Raw genomic sequence first — 21,392 nt, 5'->3', positions numbered from 1 at the left:
TAGTTGTAAAAGAATCATTGTGGTCGAGTAAAACACGTTTGTTTAGATATTTATTAATTTGATTAAACATTTACAAATTCTTAAAAATATAACATTTATACCACTATCACATTACATTTAACATAATATTTGGCATTAATGATGATGTTGAGTTACAAGTAGCGAGTTACATGTTGCTGCGTCTATCAACCAGTGTTTTTATTCCATGGAGGCAGCGTGTCTGTAAAATATCTGAAAAACAGTCACTTTATTCCATTTGGAAAATCACCAAATTGTTCACCAATATACCTTTCTCAATTTTAAGCGTATAATCTATATTTTCATAACTTTATTTTCGTTTTTATTTAATTAAAATATAACAAGCTGGTTGCGCTTGGCGTTTCACAAAAAAAAATGGCTTTTTTAACAGTAGGGATGGCAAATTACTTGCATGTACTTTTTGATGTACCTTTTCATGATGGTTGAAGTGACATTTACGAGTCTGTGGTAACGATGAGGTTGAAATGGAACTTTGAAATGCTGGCAGGGCCAAAACAACTCTTATAATGTTTATATTCATTGAATAGGATTATTCAAGACAAGTAATGGTGAAAATGGCAATGGCAAAAATTAGCGGCTAAACTCGAACATATAATCATCCTTATTCACGATTACTATTCTTTAGTAATTCATTAGAATGAAAATATACTTTTTTAACAGTTGCTTTGGGCCATTCCTCATCATATCATGGTATCCGAAATGAACGCTTCCGTTCGACTTAAATGCCACAAAAAGCAAATTTACAAATTTAGCTGTTTTGGACATCCTAGTCGACCGAAGGCATTTGTTTTGTGTATATGTGAAGTTAGCTGTAAATATAAACGGAAAAGCGCCGTCACTATTGGGTACCACACAATAAGAGCCTTTCATAAAAATAATGCTTTGAAACAATAAGAGCCTTGAAACAATAAGAGCCTTTCATAAAAATAATGCTTTTAGATGTGTACATTTTTATATTTTGTATTTATTTAAAAAATGCAAATGTTACAGATAACTTAAAATTGTCCATAAAAGCCGCCGCCGACCAGTTTACTAACACTAGTTTCAAAATATTTTTGTTCGTGTACATTTGATGAGATGTGAATTTTCTTATGTGTTTTCATAAGAATGGTTTGTACTTTTCAGTGTAAACTAGTGTAATTGCCGTCTCCGGAGGCAAGAATGTAGTGTCAGCCGCCGCTGACACAAATGGTTATGTTTCCAGTACACTGATATGGCCGATCGGATCATTCCGGCGCAGAGAACCCACTGTCGTAATATTGATTTTTAGATTCGTATAAGAACACTAACAAAATAGCACATCATCCAACAGTGATGGCTATTACAATTTGTTTTGTACATTTCCACATATTGAGCCACTGTGAATATAATATTACGATTTCGTTCTTGCTGTGGTTATAGTATCATGCTAAAAACGGAGAAGTAGTTTTGTCGTATGCCGCTTGAACAATTTGTTTGTGTTCATTCGTCCCATACCTATATCTTTGTTTACCGGCAATAATACGAAAAGAATAATTTAAGAATTTTAATATGGACTACTATTACTACGATGGGCCAGAACATGATTTGGAACAGCAGGCTGATGATTACGAATACGACTCGGAGTTAATTGGTGAAGAGTCCTTCTCGGATTTATGCAATGGATGCATTAAGGAAACTTCATTACAAATACAACAGTATATCATCATACTTCTCAGTTGTGGTCTCGTCCAAGTAATTTTATGGGAAGTTGCCAAATGCCTACGTGAGATTAAAGCGCTGTATCATTTACTATCAATTTTTTGTGGTCTCTTGAGTTTGTGGTTGTACGTTGGTTCGCCGTCAACAATGTACGTTGTAATTCATATTGTCAATATATGCTCCTTTTTGAGAGTAATTATTGTCATGAATATAAAACACAAGGGATTATTTTCTTGTGTTTATACAATAGCATGTCAGTTGTTGTGTGAAATATTGCTGGGAGCTGAACATTTTGAAACCATTCGGGGGCCACTAATGCTTGTTACTATGAAATTGATTTCTGTTGCTTTCGATTTGCAGGATGGAAAGGAAAGTTTTCATTGGCTTACCCTTCTAGGTTATTTGTGTAGTCCTTCATCCCTTATACTGGGTCCATGGATACCATTTAGGAGCTATAGAGAACGGAATGATAAACATGGTAGTAGGAAATGGAATATTGTAAACATTTTCTTGCACGTTTCTTTGTCCTTGATCTTCCTCAATCTGTCCAATTGTTTAGTCCCATGGCTGAAACAATTATGGAACGGAGGAATATGGTATCGAACATATATGGACTCGTTATCTATCCGTTGCAGCCATTACTTCATATCTTACCTTTCTCATGCAACATTACTTGTAAATTATTGCTCTCAATTGCAAATCGTGAAACCACTACAAGTAGAATTTCCCCGTTCATTGTCTACTGCAATCAGAAGTTGGAATATTCCTATGCATATATGGTTAAAAAATACTGTTTTTAATCGGCTGCGTTCTTCACATTCTAATTTCTTTGCTATAATCATTACTTATTTAGTATCATGCTTGGTTCACGGTTTCAATTACAAAGTGCACTTAGTCCTAGTTTCTTTGGGTTTGTTTAGTTATTTCGAAAATAAATTGCGTTTTACTTTAGCCCAAATCTTTAATGCTTGCATTGAGGCCTATCCATGTCGAAGTAATTGTAAGTACAAGCATTGCACGCGCAAAGGGATTAACTCAAAAAAGCAAATTCTTCTATTATATCTGGTTAATATGACATTTAGTGTCATTGCTATATTACAGTTAGCTTATTTGGGAATAATGCTGAATTCAAACAATCTCACACCATTTTTGGATCACCTACTGGTGTGGTCGCATATGAATTTTGTTGGCCATTGGTTGGCATCATCAATGGCTTTGTTTTATTTAGCTATTTAAGTTTGGTATTATAGTGTTATTCATAGGAATGTGTTATATGTACTTAAGAAAACTCGTATTGATAAGACTCAGTATTAAGAAAATCTGTTAAGAAATTTTTGTACTACAATATATAAAAAATCATAATTGAAAAACATATGTCTTTATTGGATTTTATAATTCATTGGTAAGAAATTCAGTAAATAAGGCATGCTACCGATTTATTTGATATTTAATTTTTTTTTTCGAAGTATCCATTGTACTAGGGTAAAATTCTTGGAATTTTAACAAGAAACGTTTATTATATCAATTTGATTTTAAAATATGCTTCTAACTTGACCACCTTGGTACAATGGTTAGTATTGCAACACTCAGTAATGCTGGTGACATTTCTGTGGGTTTCAAAGCTTCTCAAAGTGGTTCCAAAGTGGAAGGCTATTCGGACTCGACTATAAAAAGGAGGTCCCTTGTCATTGAGCTTAACATAGAATCGGGCAGCACTCAGTGATAAGAGAGAAGTTCACCACCGTGGTATCACAATGGACTGAATAGTCTAAGTGATATTTATTTATTCAAAAATTCTGTAATACAAACCCAATAGAGGCCTATAAAAATATATTACATCATAACAAAAATACTGAGCAATCGATATAATGTAAACAAATTAATACATTAAACTAAGAAGATTTAAATTATTATTTTCTGCGATAACCTTTAAATATTTTCTTCTGTAGGAGCTTTCAAGATGTCCAATCCATTATTATTGAGCTTTTTGTTATTGTAAAACTTAAGTTGTGGACAGGAATTTAAAATGTGTTCCTAAGTTTTGGCAAGTAAGTGCTGATTGGCTCAGATTGAGAATTCATTCGTTTACCACTCAGAATGGGTTATATGTATCCAAATGTTTTATTTTTAAAAATATATATCTAAATGTTCTATTATAAAAACTCACAAAAGTAGGAAGCTTAATGAAGACTTCATTTCTTTAGATTTCGGCACGTTAGATTTTGGGGCCACGACAAATTTCTGCTAACCACATTTTGGTAATTAAAAAAATTTAACTAAAATGAAAATTAAGATTCCATATATTAAAAAGGACTATTAATTGTTTATTGTTTTTTAATGTTAGAAGTTTTTAGGGGTCCAATGCTTACTATGCAAATGTTTTAGGTTTTAGGCTCCCTGCAACAGTAATTCTCTTGTCAGATAGACCGGAGTGAATTTATAATTTTACTCGGATCACTGCGGACTTCTCAGCAGTATGTATGCTGTTCCAAAATTGCGGACTGTTTGCTTAGAACTGCTAAAACATCTGTAGATGGGACTGACAAGGAAGGAAGTGCAACATATTAATAATTTATATTGTTTGTTGACAAGAAGACTACCATACAATACGACCAGATATAATTTTTTTTAATCTCATCGTGATTAAGATCAAACAATACCCAATCAGATCCTACAAACATTTTAATTTTTAGGATGAAATGTGACAATACATACCTCTGTGTTCTGGTTTACGATTTCCCAGGATGAATTTCTCTTTAATTTTTTCTGATTTCCTGGTAATTTAGGTATATTATCTGGTCCAATACTTGTGAATTCGTAAACCAGTCAATTAGAGATGGTACTCGTCTCTTTCATGTCTGTAATAGCTTATCGCGAAACAGTTGACTTTTCATGGTAATTAATAATTGTGACTGATTTCGATTTACTATTTTTAAACCTTCCACAATATTTTCACATCATACCATGTTTGCCTCGATCTATTAATTGCGTGTTATTCGAAATAAATGAGATAAGGTTCAAACAAAAAGAAGTGTAAATTATATTTAAAAGTAAATAAAACCAATCCAATATTTTACATTGGTTAGAATAGGTATAGTGGCAGCCCGATATTTCAGGTTCACTTAGGGTATTTTCGTTTCGCAAATAATATGTTGCCTTGGTGTTACACTACTTTTTCCCTCAATGTATTTTCTCCCAAATGGTAGTGTCATTCCAAAGTTATTGTTAATTCATAATTTTGTCAGGGAAACAGGATCCACAATATATGACAGTGTCCTTCATATTATGCAATCAATTTCGGGAATGTTGCACCTTTTTCCCCAATCGAAATCACCATTAGACTATTCAGTCCATTGTGATACCACAGTGGTGAAGAAGTTCACCGAGTGCTGCCCGATTTTATGTTAAGCTCAATGACAAGGAACCTCCTTTTTATAGCCGAGTCCATACGGCATTCCACATTGCAGTGAAAGCAACGCTGCAAAAACTTATTGGTGTTTGGTCGAAACTGGGGTTGAAGCCACGACCCTGTGTGTGCAAGATGGGCATGCTAACCATAGCACCACGGTGGCTCTCATACTTCTCATAATCGACTCAATCCATCTTTTCATGTTGGCCATGTGAACTCAGCGGTGTTTTTGCTGGCCGAAGTCGATTAATTTAATTTTAGACTCGCCAACGTCGATATTAATGCTCTAACAATCCTCTTTGAATTATAAAATGTTCGCAATCTATCTCTGTAGTGAGAGGACAGTTGGATTCTGACGCTTTTGTACTAATCCCGGTAGTGCATGTTAACTTCAAGTCCGGCCCTGTGCAGCCTGATTGCATTAGCAAAGAATAGATTTTGTCTGCGTATCTTTGTTATTGTTTTGTATATCAACATATTTTTCTACCTGAATGCATTTCTAAAAATATTTGCAAGTTCATACATACATACACCTATGCACATACATATTGCAACTGTCTAGCCGTCGTCTGCGGTGCATTGGTTGGGGCATCCCTTTGTATGCATGTCAGAATGTGTATGCTTAGACATTTGTACATACAAACCCTTTATTTTTTGTACATAAATTCTGTTATTTTAAGATTTTTTGAAACAAATATATTTTTGGTTTCTTCATTCGATACACAGAAGCAAGTGAATAAAGTCAAGTTCAAGTCGGAACTTTAGTTTGAAATAAAAACTTTAAACCTTCGCTTTTTTATTGTCGAGCAAATAGCCTGTAAAAAATATTACAGGCTTAAACATTGGTGACCCCGACGTGATTAAGTTTAGTAATCACACAGTATTATCAAATTGGATAATTTCGTAATAAAAATAAATTCGTATTAAAGCTGATAAATCAAAGTGAAAAATTATAATATGCCGGGTGAAGATCAAATCACTAATACCATTGATGGAGAAGTACGAGAAAACATAATGCCATTTCGGACAAAAATACTAGCTATGGAGAAGCAATTGGAATCGTTGATGAGGAGCCTAACGAATGAGCAATTGGCTGAATATGATAGCGCTGATTTATCTGTCCGTCTGGAATATGTGGAACAGATCAACGCCGCATTCGAGGAAGCCCAATCCGTCTTAGAAGAATTGCTCTCTGTAGAGCAGGAATATGATGTACGAATGCGGTTTACTTCTCTATACCTAGATGTCAAAGCAAAATTAACCCGAAGGCAAAATTCGATTCAGCGTACTCAACCAAACCACAGGTGTTCAACAATGCGTCAGTTTTCAGTTGATGGTGTTCCTTTTGCAGAAAATTCATCTTCTATGAGAAAGACAAGACTGCCTGAAATTCAATTGCCCAAATTTAATGGTGCATATGCAAATTGGCCCAATTTTTTCTCGTTATTTTCCACGGTTGTCGACAGCAATATGGATCTGAGTGACCTAGAGAAGTTTCATCATCTCCGTTCGAGCCTAACAGGGGTAGCTCTAGATACCATTGCATCACTGGAACTAAATGAGAGGAATTATTCTGAAGCGGTAAAATTATTGAAAAATAGATTCGATAATAAACTGTTACATTTTCAGAGTCATATAAATGCAATATTTTCATTGAAAGCTGTGGAGGACAGCTCTGCTGGAGGATTACGTCACCTTAGCGATAAATTGAATTCACATTTGCGCGCTATGATGACCATTACCTCAAAAGAACAAATAGCTGATGGCCTTTTAATCTATCTAGCAACCATTAAGATGGATAGATCGACGCAGATCAAATGGGAGGAGGGCTTGCCTGTTAATGAGCTGCCGAGTTGGGATTCCATGTCGTCATTTTTGGAGCAGAGATGTCGCATGCTGGAAAATTTGGAAAATTCCTGCGTAAATTTGGATTCTATTCGCCAGCATACCAAAAAACAGACTTCCAAGAATCGCCATGTCCATGTAGCTGCCGGCTCACCATCGCCTTTGTGTGCTTTTTGTGACTCAATGGAACATTTTATTGTTAATTGCTCACTATTTGGAAATCTTTCGCCCCCTCTTCGTTTTAAAGAAGCAAAGAGGCTCAAATTATGCCTCAACTGTCTTCGTAAGGGACATCTACTGCGGAAGTGTACTGCGCAGTGTTGTCGAATATGCTCAGTTAAGCATAACACTTTGCTACATATTGATCCGTCTTGCTCTGCCTCTTCATCTGCTCAATCGGTGGAGCCGTCAGCCACGTCGCCTGAACAGCCAGACAGAACCCAAGCCGTATTAGCTTCTTCGAGCGATGCCAAGTCATCTTCGAGTGGTAGTGTGTTGTTAGCGACAGCAATAATCCTTGTCAAAAATAAAAATGGAAACTTCGTCCCATGTCGTGCAATTTTGGATTCTGCATCCCAAATAAATTTAGTTGCAAATCGTCTTGTTAAGCGCCTTGGTATGAATTGTAAACGAATTGCAGCTACAATTTCTGGTATAGGTGATGGAAGTTTGGAAGTTGACAAATCGGTTGACATGAGGATAAAATCTCGAATTGGAGATTTTACCACAATATTGTCCGCAATGGTGGTGCCCACAATCACAGATTATCAACCTAGCATAAACTTGAATGCCCTGGACTGGAATATGCCTAAAAACATTAATCTTGCTGATCCCGCGTTTGACAAGGCGGGAGCCATCGATATGCTGATAGGCGCTGAATTGTTTTTCGATTTAATGTCTGTGGGACAAATAAAGTTAGCTGCTAACTTACCAATTTTACAGAAGACTCTATTTGGATGGGTAGTTGCTGGAGGTAGTTTTCGCCCTCGGCAAACTTGTACCCTTGCCCTTTCATATAACGATGCCGAAGAAGAAGAGAAGCTTTCGACAATTGTAAAGGCATTTTGGGAAGTCGAAAGTGATTTCTTAAACAATGTGGCCATCAGTGAGGAAGGCGCATATTGTGAAAAACATTTTGTCAACAATTTCATGCGCCTGACTACAGGGGAGTACTCAGTTCGATTGCCTAAAATTGAAGGCGATAATGTTTCATCATTAGGAGGTTCTTACCAACAAGCCTTACAGCGGTTAAATTCATTGGAAAAGAAATTTAGGCGTTATCCAGAAATAAAGGCAAAATACACTGCTTTTATGCGTGAGTATGCTGATTTAAATCATATGTCGTTAATTTCGCCACAAGATTCCCAGGTCAAATATTTTTTACCACATCATTGCGTACATAAGCTGGACAGTACCTCTACAAAATTAAGGGTGGTTTTTGATGGGTCAGCTAAAACAACAACTGGAAAGTCATTAAATGATATTTTATACGCTGGACCCACTATTCAAGCAAAGCTGTTTAATACCCTGGTCAGATACAGATTTTTTAAGGTGGCACTGAGTGGAGATATTTGCAAGATGTATAGGTGCGTGCGTGTGACCCATCCCGACGATTATCTCCAATGCATACTTTGGCGAGAAAACGAGGTTGATGACGTCAAAATTTACAAGTTGAATACCGTCACTTATGGTACGAAACCAGCAGCATTTTTGGCCATCCGTGCAATGCACCAACTATCATTTGATGACGAAAAAATATTTCCCCTTGGCTCCAAAATTGTTCGTCGTGATTTTTATGTAGATGACATGATTTCTGGTGGTAATTCTGTTGAAGAGGTGTCTGAAATACGGCAGCAAGTGACCTCACTTCTAAAAGGAGGAGGATTCCTAATACGCAAGTGGATGTCTAATGAGCCTGCTGTTCTGGAAGGTGTTCCATCTGCAGACTGTGAACAATTTTTGAAATTTCACGATGGCACTGATGTCACAAAAACTCTTGGGCTCGTTTGGGATCCGAAAGGTGACGATTTTATTTTCGTTTTCAACCCTATTGATGATTGGAAAGTGGTGACAAAGCGCTCCATATTATCGTCCATAGCTCGGCTTTATGACCCCTTGGGTTTGATTGGACCAGTTATCACAAAGGCAAAGGTTTTCATGCAAACCTTATGGAAATTGAACTTAGATTGGGATGAAAGTTTGCCACAATCATTACACTCATCATGGATGGAATATATAAAAAATTTTACTTCACTTCAACGGTTTACATTTCCTCGTTACATTTCGATGACGTCTGCATCAATCCAAATCCATGGATTTTGTGATGCTAGTTTAGTTGCTTATGGTGCATGCGTTTATGTTCGAACTGAGTTAAATGGCATTGTGCAATCATCATTATTGTGTTCCAAATCGAGAGTTTCGCCTTTAAAAACTTTGACTGTACCAAAGCTTGAGCTTTCAGCCGCTTGCCTTTTGGCCAATCTTGTGGACAATGTTGTCAAAACAGTATCTCCTCAATGCGACGTGTTTTGTTGGTCAGATTCGATGGTCGTATTGTCATGGATTCGAGAGTTACCCTCAAACTTTAATGTTTTCGTATCAAATAGGGTTTCTCAGATTCAATCGCAAGAAACACCAATGTCATGGCGCTACGTTCCAACCAAACTTAATCCGGCAGACATTTTATCGCGAGGTGCAACGCCAGAGGAGCTACTCAATTCACCACTGTGGAGTGATGGTCCAAAATTCCTTTCAAATGAAATTAGTACTTGGCCTGGCAATACGGAATTCTTGGTGGATTTGCCTGAACGTAAAAGAAATGTTTTCCTGGCTACTGCTCACACAGATTTGTCGATACAGTGTAAGTATCACAATTCATTTTCGAAAATGCAACGTATATTTGCTTATGTATCTAAATTTATCTACCCTAAATTGAGAGGTTCTTCGTTGGAACTAACTCCGAGTGACTTAAAAGCTGGCACTAAAATTTTAATTCGAAACATTCAAATGATTTGCTTTCCCGATGACATCAAGGCATTAAAGGCGAATAAGGCGATTTCTTCATCCAGCAAGTTATCATCATTGATGCCCATAATAGATGATTTTGGATTGGTTCGAGTTGGCGGACGCCTTGAACACTCAAATCTGGACTTCGACGCGCGCCATCCCCTGATATTGCCTAAAAATCATCCCATTACAACTGCCGTGGTGATGCATTTCCACAACAAATTACTTCATGCAGGAGCCCAATGTCTACTAGCAGCTGTTCGACAGCAGTTTTGGCCCATTGGTGGACGAAAATTAGTAAGCTCCATTATATCCAAATGCGTTCGTTGCTTTAGAATGAAGCCAAGGCTCATGAAGCATGTAATGGGTGACCTTCCCACTGATCGAGTGAGGCCTAATAAAGCATTCCACACGACTGGTGTAGATTTTTGTGGTCCCTTCTATTACAAATCGGAAGTGAAAAGCCGTCCACCAGTAAAAAGCTACGTTTGCATTTTTACCTGTTTTGCGACAAAGGCAACTCATTTAGAGTTAGTTCAAGACTTATCGACGCCTTCATTTTTGTGCGCACTTCGACGATTTACTTCTCTCAGAGGCAAGCCAGCCACGATATGGTCGGATAATGCAACAAATTTCGTTGGTGCCAAAAACGAATTAAATGATTTGAAGCAAATGTTTTTGAGACAATCTCATCTAAATGCGGTTCACGATCAATGTCTCAATGATGGCATAGAATGGAAGTTCATTCCTCCCAGATCTCCACACTTCGGTGGGCTCTGGGAGGCTGCTGTTAAATCAGCAAAATTTCATTTTTACAGAGCTGTTGGACTTAACACCCTAACCTTCGACGAGCTAAGGACTGTGGTATGCCAAATATCGGCAATTTTAAATTCCCGTCCGCTGTGCCCAATATCGGAAGATCCAGACGATTTGGATGTATTGACACCTGGGCACTTTTTAGTTGGTGGCCCTTTGATTTCCATCCCAGAACCGAACATGGCCTGGATTGACTTCGGTCGTCTTAATAGCTGGCAAAAGGTTTCAGAGATGCAACAAAATTTCTGGCGAAAATGGAGTACATCATACCTTTCACTTTTACAAGAACGCTCAAAGTGGCAAACCAAGGGCGAAGAAATTTCACCAGGATGTATGGTTCTTGTTAAGGATGACAATTTACCCCCATTAAAATGGCAAATAGGACGTATAACCGAAATCATAAAGGGAAAGGATGATGTCGTTCGAGTTGTAAATGTGCGAACTAGCTGTGGAATCTTTAAAAGAGCTGTCAACAACTTGGCCTTGCTTCCTATTGATTCTGTTGAAGCCAACAGCCTTCAACGGGGGGAGGATGTTAACTTCAAGTCCGGCCCTGTGCAGCCTGATTGCATTAGCAAAGAATAGATTTTGTCTGCGTATCTTTGTTATTGTTTTGTATATCAACATATTTTTCTACCTGAATGCATTTCTAAAAATATTTGCAAGTTCATACATACATACACCTATGCACATACATATTGCAACTGTCTAGCCGTCGTCTGCGGTGCATTGGTTGGGGCATCCCTTTGTATGCATGTCAGAATGTGTATGCTTAGACATTTGTACATACAAACCCTTTATTTTTTGTACATAAATTCTGTTATTTTAAGATTTTTTGAAACAAATATATTTTTGGTTTCTTCATTCGATACACAGAAGCAAGTGAATAAAGTCAAGTTCAAGTCGGAACTTTAGTTTGAAATAAAAACTTTAAACCTTCGCTTTTTTATTGTCGAGCAAATAGCCTGTAAAAAATATTACAGGCTTAAACAGTGCATATAGGCGGTATTTTTATTAGAAAATTTATATTTTATGCTTTTTTTATTAACATTTTGGATGTTCCAAGCAATACATTTTTTATCGTTTTATAACATTTAGGACGAGATTAATTAATATTAAAATTCTCACCATTATTATGAGAATTAAATATTGTTAATCTCATTCTTACAATATTCATTTCATACATATTTTCATTTACTACATGCTGTATGCGCAATATCGGCCAAATTTAAATTGATATCTCGGCTGGGTCTGTTTGTTGAATTGTAGGTAACTGATTAAAATTTGTGGAAAAATAACAAACGACTTAAGCAGCTACAGTTCTGGAAAAGTTTAACGTATAATGCAAAAACATCTTACCCCTTTTTATTTATCGCAATTTGATTTCTTTTGTTTGGGCGAGACTGATTTTTGATATGAATCGGAATATTGATAAGAAATTTACGTAGTAAAGATTCTTTCCATTTTTATATCTATTAAATGAAAGGCTAAACAAGTAATATTAAAATTCATTTTATTTATTTAATACAGATAATTTTTACTTTCAATTTTCGATAGCTTAAGTCCATAGTAAGCCAATTCGATTGAGAATCTTTTATCTAAATATTTTGGAATGATATCAATTAGAAACTAGAATTATAAAAATTAAAAATAGGATGTCCCGAAAAACTTGCAAATTCTTTTAAGCTTACAATGGTTTCAAGATAGTGTTACGTTTCTCATAATTTCCCCATCCCATTTTAAATCATGAAGATTTTGTTTAAATTTTTGGTAAGCCAGCAGAAATTGAACTTTCTATTCCGCAATGATCTTCACCACGCAATATTTTGAAGAAGCCATTATTTCCCCAATCTGTATTCCATGAATTTGCTATCAACCAGTAGGGTGTTCCTTGTGGCTTTTGAACACCCCAACCCAAAATGCGTATAGCGTGACCACCTAATTCCTTACCATGGACATGTTGATAGACTCCATCCTTGTATAGAATCAAATCTTCGTAGACCGTGAATGCACCCTCAACTGGGCCATTTGTCATAATTTCTCTTTGAATGTCTTGTACATTGCGTCCAACAGAGTATGCCTTAGCTCCAAAATGTTTATCCTTCTCATAATTTACCTTATATGACGATTGACATTGATGTTGGCAATGGGGGGTTTTGCCATGTTCACCGTCGCATGGTGGTCTCGTTCCATTTACGTGATGTTCACATGGGGCAATTTCGTATGGGCGACAACCTTGATTTGAACCAAAAGCTCCTCCGCTTACAATTCCTTTACGTGTCCAATAACTCCATGCCGCACCGGGAAAACCGCCATTACATCCAAATCCACAAGTGTGACAACATGAAACCAAGTCATCAGCCGAAAAATGGAAGTTTACTTTGCCGTTCGAATGAATGCAAACCTATAATAATAAACAATGCAAACTGATAACATTTGGGTTCATCTAAGTGTGTACACAAATATAATCATAACAACAAAAACAACAATGGACAAAGAAGTACAGTATTTTGTTGCTGATAATGATTTATAATATATGTAATATTAATCACATACGCGATCAGACATTGCTTCTACTGCTCCAAATGCCCAACATGATCCACATGATCCTTGATCTCTAATTTCCTTAATAGTAGGACAATTAGGCCAATTGGTGCGAGAGTCAAATTCTTCTGGTAGGTCTTCTCCTGCTCCTTCCACTGCATCTAAACCCAGGACCAGTTTTTTGTCGGGCAGCGCAAACTTATGGGCATCAGGATGAACACCCATCAATCGATGAATATGTGCCAATGGAACAGATTCATGGAAATTTCTACCCACTGTCCATGTTTTCGCTTTCGAACGTACGATTTCAATAAATTTATCTGACAAAATATCCTCGTCGGCGGCTAATGCCAATTGAACAACGACGAATAAACACAGAATATGCCACCAACGCATTATGAATAATTAACAATTAACTCTTACGAATCAATAAAGACGACTAATGAAAGGTATTATACTTACTTATTTCAAATTCTATCCAAACTCAAAAGCGTTCCATCGTCCCCCTCACACAGTGTTGCCAGGTAATTTTTGGTTATTCCCCGAATCTTAAGAAAAAAACCCCTAAATTGGTCTAGATTTTTTCAAAACCCCCCAAAAATTTTAAGTATGTAAATTGTACAAAAAGAAGCAAAAAATTTCGTTAAAAAAATCCTGTAGTGATACACTTTAAAAATTAAATTTAACATAAATAAACTGAAAAAAAGTTTTTTTCTGAGAAACCAAATTTTAGACAAAATAAGTTCTTTATATGCTAAACATTTTCTTTTGAAGTAAATAAAAACCATTAGATAAAATTATTACACCACTTGTCACAAATTCGGGTTCGATCCCTGCTTCGACCGAACACCAAAAAGTTTTTCATCATACATCGGGCTGCCACCTAACCTAACCTTGTTTTCAATTGTATCAAATATTAAAAATGCCCCTTCAACAGATGCGTTTAAAAAAGAATGTCATTGCATACTTGCTTGTATTTAGGAACATGGGTTGACTTCCCTTATTTTTTCTCAAAATGCATGCCAGAATTGTTCCAAAAATCCCCCCAAATAAATATTACTCCTAAAATCCCCTTAAACGTGTAAAAAACCCCTAAATTTGGGGGAAACCCCTAACCTGGCAACACTGCCCTCACCACATCTTGAATACGTCTGGCCAGACGAAGATCTTCGACACCCAAGTGCCGATGATTGTCACTGGTAAGACGTGATGGGAGGTCGTAAATTGGAAGAAATAAAAAATGTCGAACATTTTAAACAACCCTGCCAACAATTTTTGAATTTGTCGGCACTTCTAAGAATCCCTACCACGTCGAAAACTGTCGTATGCGATATCCAAAACTCGTCGCAAAAGTGCCTATACTATTAAGAAGTTGTACCACGCGAAGTTACTACAAAAAAGTATCGCATGAATGCAAATATTAGGTACCTGTTTAGATAAATTTAAAATCACTCCAATAAGAGACCCTTCAAACTATTAGAAAAAGTGAATTTTAAGATAGTTGTAAAAGAATTGGTCAAGTAAATACGATTGTTTAGATGTTTATTAATTTGAATAAAAATTTATAAATTATTCCAGGTATAACATTTACACGAATAAAAACACATTGACCATATTGCCTTAAAATAGGAATTATGTTGATTTTTAAGTTGCAATTCTGCTATATTCGGCTGAGATGCTCCAGCGTCTATCTGTGTTTATTCTTGATGCTGCCTCGTGTCGGGCAAAATATCTGAAAAACCATCACTTTGTTCCATTTGGAAAGTCGAAAATTGTTCACCAATAATTTCGTACTCTTCCCCCCATCACAGTTGGCGATTGTTGTAGTGTCACAAGTCTAGGATGAAATGGAAATCCTAGTGTCTGAGGATGAAATGGAACTTTGAAATGCTGACAGGGTCTTTAGCGTAAACGTATATGTTTTGGTCAGCTTTTTCCACTTATTCTCTAAGGTTTGGAAATTTATTCCGGGTTGTCTTCCTCAGCGCAATGGTTAGCATGCCAGCCTTGTATACACAGGGTTGTGGGTTCAAATCCAGTTTCGGCCAAACACCAAAAAGTTTTCAGCGGTGGATCATCCCACTTCAGTAATGCAGGTGACATTTCTTAGTGTTTCAAAGCTTCTCTAAGTGGTTTCACCACAATGTGGAACGCCCTTCGGACTCGGCTATGCAAAGGAGGCATCTTGTCATTGAGCTTAACATAGAATCGGCCTGCACTCAGTGATAAGAGAGAAGTTCACAAATGTGGTATCACAATGGACTGAATAGTCTAAGTGAGCCTGATACATCGGGTTGTTGCTATACTTAACCTAACCTCTAGCCTGAGTTGTTTGAGACGTTATTTTCACAGTATTTTTCGGTACATATGTAGAGTTGTTGGGATGTACAATTCATAACTTTATTAATGTAAAGTTAATTTTTATGCTATTCTACAGGTTCAAAAAATTGGGCCATCCAATTTATTTGAACTATTAGAATTGGCGACGCGACGTATTTAATTTTTGGTTGTTCCACATTAAAATACGAACAAAGTAATAAATAATTCATATTATTGGATATGTCATTATTCTAGATTTAATTACACCTATACTAAAGTTTGTGTCAATAGGTTATACCAACGCATATCAGTAAGAAAATGGAAATTCGTAATTTTGAAAGTGACTTATTCTTATATGTTCTGGAATTTTTTATTGATACACAGACATATTTGTATATCGTTAAACTTTAATTTTCTTTCCAACTTTTATCTTATTATTAGACTATTATTCAAAATGAGTTCTTATGCGTAAAGAAAATTATAGGAAAATGGACAATGGTTTAGAAACAAATTGTTGATTTTACTTAAGCTAAATTAATGCTATATACATCACAATATTACAATATCTTTTAATCATCAATTACTATTTGAGCGTTTCCAAGAAAACCTTTGCTAAACATATGGATTCCAGTTGCTATCATCCTCTGGTGTCAGTCGGTTCGTAATAAGTAATATTATATCGACTATCCACCAAACTCCAACCCCTCCCAATGTTAACAACTTGCCAACAGCCGTTCCGGTCTGTCCTAAACAAAAACGGTCCATTCCCAAAAATCCCAAAAGTAAACTGTATAGTAAGGTTGTCAAAAAGTAATGTTCCGAGTATCTTATGCAAGGGACGCCATCTCTTTGAAATGTTCTTGGTCCATGACAGTCTATATCGGGGAAAACAGTGCACTGAACCTTCACAAATAAAAGAGATCTTGGTTAATCTAGAAATAAAAGTATTGAATCACATGTAATTACTTTTGTGTGTTCCACGTCTTCGTAATTGAGGCCGCCAAATTTAAGACAACCATAACCTTTTTCTTCTTTGGCTGTTCTGTTGTCTTTATGATCTATAGGCTTATTGCACTCCAAAAAATCGTCTGGAAGCAAAGAGCAGAGAACTTTCGGGCCCCAAATACGGTAAACATTGCTTTCAGAAGTGGTTCGGGAGCTGGATGCAATAGATCCAGAAACCTGTTGTTCTCGATCACTCCTCGCCTGCACGGCTTCAGTGAATTGGCTGAAGGTGTGAATTACTATGATGGCCACACAAATAATCTTACCAGATAACATGTTGGTCAAGGGAAATATAAATCTCGATGTAACAATATGAAGCCAACAATGTTTACTTTGTGAAAACTCGAAGCCAATATAACAACTCTGTGTTTGAAAACATATGAAAAGTGTTGCCCCAGTTGGAAATAACAATAGGCTTGTTTTCTTTTAGTACTGGATAACAAAGCTGTTAGTGGCCAGATATGGCCTGTATCAAACTTTTTAAGGTTTGCGACTGTCGCAAAGTTGTAAATGTCACATACACGTCGTAAATGTAGAAAAAGTATCAAACGTCGCAAACTCCAAATACTTTAGACCCTTCCGATAGGCAGCGAATGATATCCAAGATGATGATATATGCAAAGAAGTTTCAATTGTCAGGAATTATTAACGAGTTTAAAAAACTTGAGAATATAGTTATTACAAATCGAAACTCGAAGCCAAAATTACTATAAACTACCCGATGGTGCAGTAAACGTGACGATCGGAAATCGCTCACAAATTACTGTTTGCTGAAATAGCAAACATTGTCTGCTAGTTTTTAAGCTTGGTTAAATTAAATATGTTTTAGTTTGGCTCAAACAAATAAAAATGTCAGCTTAGGTGGCAGCCCGGTGTATCAAGCTCACTTAGACTATTCACTCATTGTGATACCACAGTTGTGAACTTCTCTCTTATCTCGGAGTGCTGCCCGATTCCATGTTAAGCTCAATGACAAGGGACCTCCGAACGGCGTTCCACATTGCAGTGAAACCACTTAGAGAAGCTTTGAAACACTCAGAAATCAGGAATCGAACCCACGACCTTGTATATGGAAGGCGGGCATGCTAACCACCCTGCCAGCATTTTAAAGTTCCATTTCATCCTCATCGCTACCACAGACTCGTAAGTGACACTGCAACAATCGCCAACTGTGTTGGGTGAAGCGTATGAAAAAGTATGAAATGTACATGAAAATATTTTGCCATCACTATTGTTACAAGAGCCATTTTATATTTTGTGAAACACCAAGCGCACTAGCTTCTTATAATTTATTTAAATAAAAACGATAATGAAGTGCTGAAAACATAGTTATTTCGCTTAAAATTGTGAAAGGTATATATAAATAAATAAATAAAGTGATCGTTTTACAAATATTTTTCCAGACACGCTGCCTCCATCGAGAATAAAAGCACTGGCTGATAGACGCTGCCACATGTAACTTGCAACTTGTAACTCAACATCATTCTTTTATTAATGCAAAAATTATGTTAAATCCCTGCCAGCATTTCAAAGTTCCATTTCATCCTCATCGCTACCACAGACTCGTAAATGTCACCACAACCATCGTGAACTGTGATGGGGGAAGCATATCAAAAAGTACAAAATGTACATGAAAGTATTTTGCCATCACTACTGTTAGAAGAGCCATTTTATTTTTTGTGAAACGCCAAGCGCAACCAGCTTGTTATATTTTATTTAAATAAAAACGAAAATAAAGTTCTGAAAACATAGTTATTACGCTTAAAATTGTGAAAGGTATATGGTGAACAATTTTCGACTTTCCAAATAGAATAAAGTGATCATTTTTCAAATATTTTTCCAGGCACGCTGTCTCCATCGAAAATAAACAAACTGGCTGATAGACGCTGCAATATGTAACTTGCTACTTAAAACTCAACATCATTCTTTTATTAATGCAAAAAATTATGTTAAATGTGATGAGATAAACCGAAAAATGTTATATTTATAAGAAATTATAAATGTTTAATCAAATCAATAAACATCTACACAATCGTGTTTTACTTGACCACAATGATTCTTCTACAATTACCTTAAAATGCGCTTTTTCTGATAGTTTGCAGGGGTTCTTATTGGCGTCCTTCGAAATTGATCTAAATAGGCTCCTAATAATTGCACTGATGAGAAACTTTTTCGTAGTAACTTGGCGTGGTACAACTTCTCAATAGTGACAGCGCTTTTCCGACGAGTTTTTGATGTCGTATATGATTGTTTTCGACGTAGTGGGGATTCTCAGAAGCGCCCCCAAATTCAAAAAATGTTGGCAGGGATGTGATGTGATAGTCGTAATAATTTTATATTTGTAAGAATTTAAATATTTTTAATCAAAATAATAAACATCTAAACAATCGTGTTTACTTGACTACAATGATTCTTTTACAACTACCTTAAAATTCACTTTTTCTGATAGTTTGAAGGGGCTCTTATTGGCGTCGTTCTAAATATCTACAATATTTGCCCAAAAAATCTGAATATTTATCAAATTGAGGCATAACAGCAAATAAAATGTTTGCTGATCGCATTTAGGAGCTTGTAAGTATATTACAGTGCAAAAATATACCAAAAACTACTTTTGGCTCTTAAATATGCTTTGGGGAAAAACTTATAACCTAAAACTTTTATAATTTGTTGTTCGTTAGACCCTGAAGTACAAAAATAGAAAATTAGACATCGACTGCTGTTTTCAGTAGACTTTTTTCTATGAGTGTAGTTGTTTCCACAATCATCTGTTAGTTGAAACAGCAAACCTTTTTCTATGCTGAAATAGCAAACAAATATTGCTGAATTAGGATACGTGTTTGCTAAAATTTTTTGAAAAATATCTGTGCTGAAGTATCACACTGCATTTGTTAAAATATCTGACATTTTTGTCCTGGCAACAATCTTTATTATATTGAAATTAAATCAGGCCAACAATATACATATGTGACTACCGAAGACTGTGACACGTTAGAATTTGTGATTCCGACATATCTTATCGAATTTTCATTCTCTTTTCGCTGTATATTAATAAAGCTATTGGCGTGCAAACAAATGTCGGTTTAAAAATCCAAATTATGACGGAAACTTCAAAGCATAAAGTGTTTTCTTAATTCCAAAAAAAAAAAAAAAAAAAATTAAACCAAAGATGCTAAATCCTCAAAATAAGTCTTAACCTATATCTATATCTTAGTTTGAGGAAATGCGACTTTAACGGAGGGACGTACATTTACAAAATTTGTGTCCTAAATTTAATGAAAAAAATTTTTGAAGCAAAGATTATAAACTTTAATTGAAATAAAATATCATTATTTTAAACAAAAGTTATCCTTAATACTTTGTAAATTGCGCATCCTCAAATGTAGGTTGCGTAATCTTTAATATCACGTAAATATTTTTTCAGTATACAGAGAGAATTTATAATTTCGAATCAGCAGAAAATGTCAGCAAACTACTGACTTTTCTAACATAGGTATCAACAATAAAATATTCTTTTATCCTATTTTAGTAACGTTTTTAATGAATTTTTACTCAAACACAACTAACTTTTAACCTTTTAACGACGAAGAATTAACCGCTCGATAAAAATAAGTTTTTCTTGCGAATTTATATTCTAAATACACCTATTTACTAAGTAAAGTGTCGTCAAAATGTAAAAAAAAATTTTTTTTCTACGAGAAATTTCATGGGGCATTCGTCTTCAAATGTAGATATACAGTCAGATTTTTTTTAAATACTTCATATAATTCACTACAAAACACATGAAGAGCTTTGTTAGGATTTGGAAAATACAACCAACACAAAAAAAAAAAATACGTGATTTAGCAAGTATTCATGACCATGCGTGTACACGCAAAAAAAAAAAACGTTTGGAAAATGTGTACCGAAAACGTTTTTCTTTTGTTAGAGTTTTTTTGAATTGCTTCGAAAATTTTAAACTTTTATCGCCAAAAAAATTCGTATGTTACAAAATTTTTATTTTTTTTTTTCAATAAAAAAAGTTATTTTTGAAACAACAACACAGTCCATTTCGTTTATATCAAACACTGTTCTTTTCTGACTTTAGGTCTTTAATAAGACACTTTTTACAGTTCAAAATTTAATATACTACAATGTAATGTTGAACATTTTTTGGAATCTTCAGAACATATCTGGAATATATGTAAAAACAACAAAAAAAAAAAAAAACTTTGGTCGAAGCAGGGATCGAACCCACTACCCTTGGCATGCAAGTCGGACGTAGCAAGCACTGCTCCACGGTGCCAAACTAAATGTTTGTTTCTGTTAAATAAACTTTGTTTATTCGGTTCGTGGGCGCCGCAAGCTATGCTATATAAATATAACTTATATGGACATTTATCTATTGATGACCATATCAGGTACATAGCTCAGTGGTTAGTGTGTTGGCTTACAAAGTGCATGGTCTGCGGTTCGATTCTCCGTCCAGGCGAAAGGTGTATTCCAAATTTTGAGATTCATTAAATTAAAGGATTTTTAATTACCATTTACGAAATGTATCATTCTCGAAAAGAAAACAGGAACGAAAAAAAAGAAAAAAATCTTAGGCGCCGGACCATTCCTATTTTAACCACGCTGTAGTTCATTCTTGCTATTTTTGTGAAGTGTACGAAAAACTTGTTCTGTTTTAGTTAGAATTAAACAATTTGAAATTTTACTGCCATTTTGTTCATAAAGTTTTTGAGATATACTT

The 21,392-nt window shown here is 35.6% G+C and overlaps 4 protein-coding genes and 2 long non-coding RNA genes across 6 annotated transcripts; 2 read left to right on the top strand and 4 right to left on the bottom strand.

The window, feature by feature from the left end:
* Positions 1–33: 33 nt before the first annotated feature.
* On the bottom strand, positions 34–516 carry LOC142232293 (uncharacterized). The gene is made up of 2 exons (XR_012721080.1): positions 289–516; positions 34–231 (listed from the first exon to the last, which is right to left on the bottom strand). It is a non-coding gene; the product is annotated as an uncharacterized LOC142232293 (long non-coding RNA).
* Positions 517–1,455: 939 nt separating this feature from the next.
* Positions 1,456–3,089, top strand: por (Protein-serine O-palmitoleoyltransferase por). The gene has a single exon (XM_075303037.1). The coding sequence runs from the start codon at positions 1,570–1,572 to the stop codon at positions 2,953–2,955; it is 1,386 nt and encodes a 461-aa protein (XP_075159152.1). The 5' UTR covers positions 1,456–1,569; the 3' UTR covers positions 2,956–3,089.
* Positions 3,090–3,803: 714 nt separating this feature from the next.
* LOC142230609 (uncharacterized) lies at positions 3,804–4,648 on the bottom strand. Its single transcript, XR_012720747.1, has 3 exons — positions 4,435–4,648; positions 4,089–4,258; positions 3,804–3,995 (listed from the first exon to the last, which is right to left on the bottom strand). It is a non-coding gene; the product is annotated as an uncharacterized LOC142230609 (long non-coding RNA).
* A 1,437-nt stretch (positions 4,649–6,085) lies between these two features.
* Positions 6,086–11,380, top strand: LOC142231448 (uncharacterized). Its single transcript, XM_075302056.1, has one exon. It carries the CDS (start codon positions 6,086–6,088, stop codon positions 11,378–11,380), a length of 5,295 nt encoding a protein of 1,764 aa, XP_075158171.1.
* Positions 11,381–12,291: 911 nt separating this feature from the next.
* Positions 12,292–13,783, bottom strand: CtsB (Cathepsin B). The gene is made up of 2 exons (XM_075303036.1): positions 13,352–13,783; positions 12,292–13,199 (listed from the first exon to the last, which is right to left on the bottom strand). Exons 1-2 carry the CDS (start codon positions 13,733–13,735, stop codon positions 12,555–12,557), a joined length of 1,029 nt encoding a protein of 342 aa, XP_075159151.1. The 5' UTR covers positions 13,736–13,783; the 3' UTR covers positions 12,292–12,554.
* A 2,207-nt stretch (positions 13,784–15,990) lies between these two features.
* On the bottom strand, positions 15,991–17,021 carry amrt (TM2 domain-containing protein 2 amaretto). Its single transcript, XM_075303035.1, has 2 exons — positions 16,625–17,021; positions 15,991–16,561 (listed from the first exon to the last, which is right to left on the bottom strand). The coding sequence occupies exons 1-2, from the start codon at positions 16,937–16,939 to the stop codon at positions 16,271–16,273; spliced, it is 606 nt and encodes a 201-aa protein (XP_075159150.1). The 5' UTR covers positions 16,940–17,021; the 3' UTR covers positions 15,991–16,270.
* Between the last annotated feature and the right edge of the window lie 4,371 nt (positions 17,022–21,392).

The sequence above is a fragment of the Haematobia irritans genome, chromosome 3 (assembly GCF_050003625.1).
Source record: "Haematobia irritans isolate KBUSLIRL chromosome 3, ASM5000362v1, whole genome shotgun sequence".
Taxonomy (NCBI): domain Eukaryota; kingdom Metazoa; phylum Arthropoda; class Insecta; order Diptera; family Muscidae; genus Haematobia; species Haematobia irritans.
This window is presented reverse-complemented; position numbering and strand designations above follow the sequence as displayed.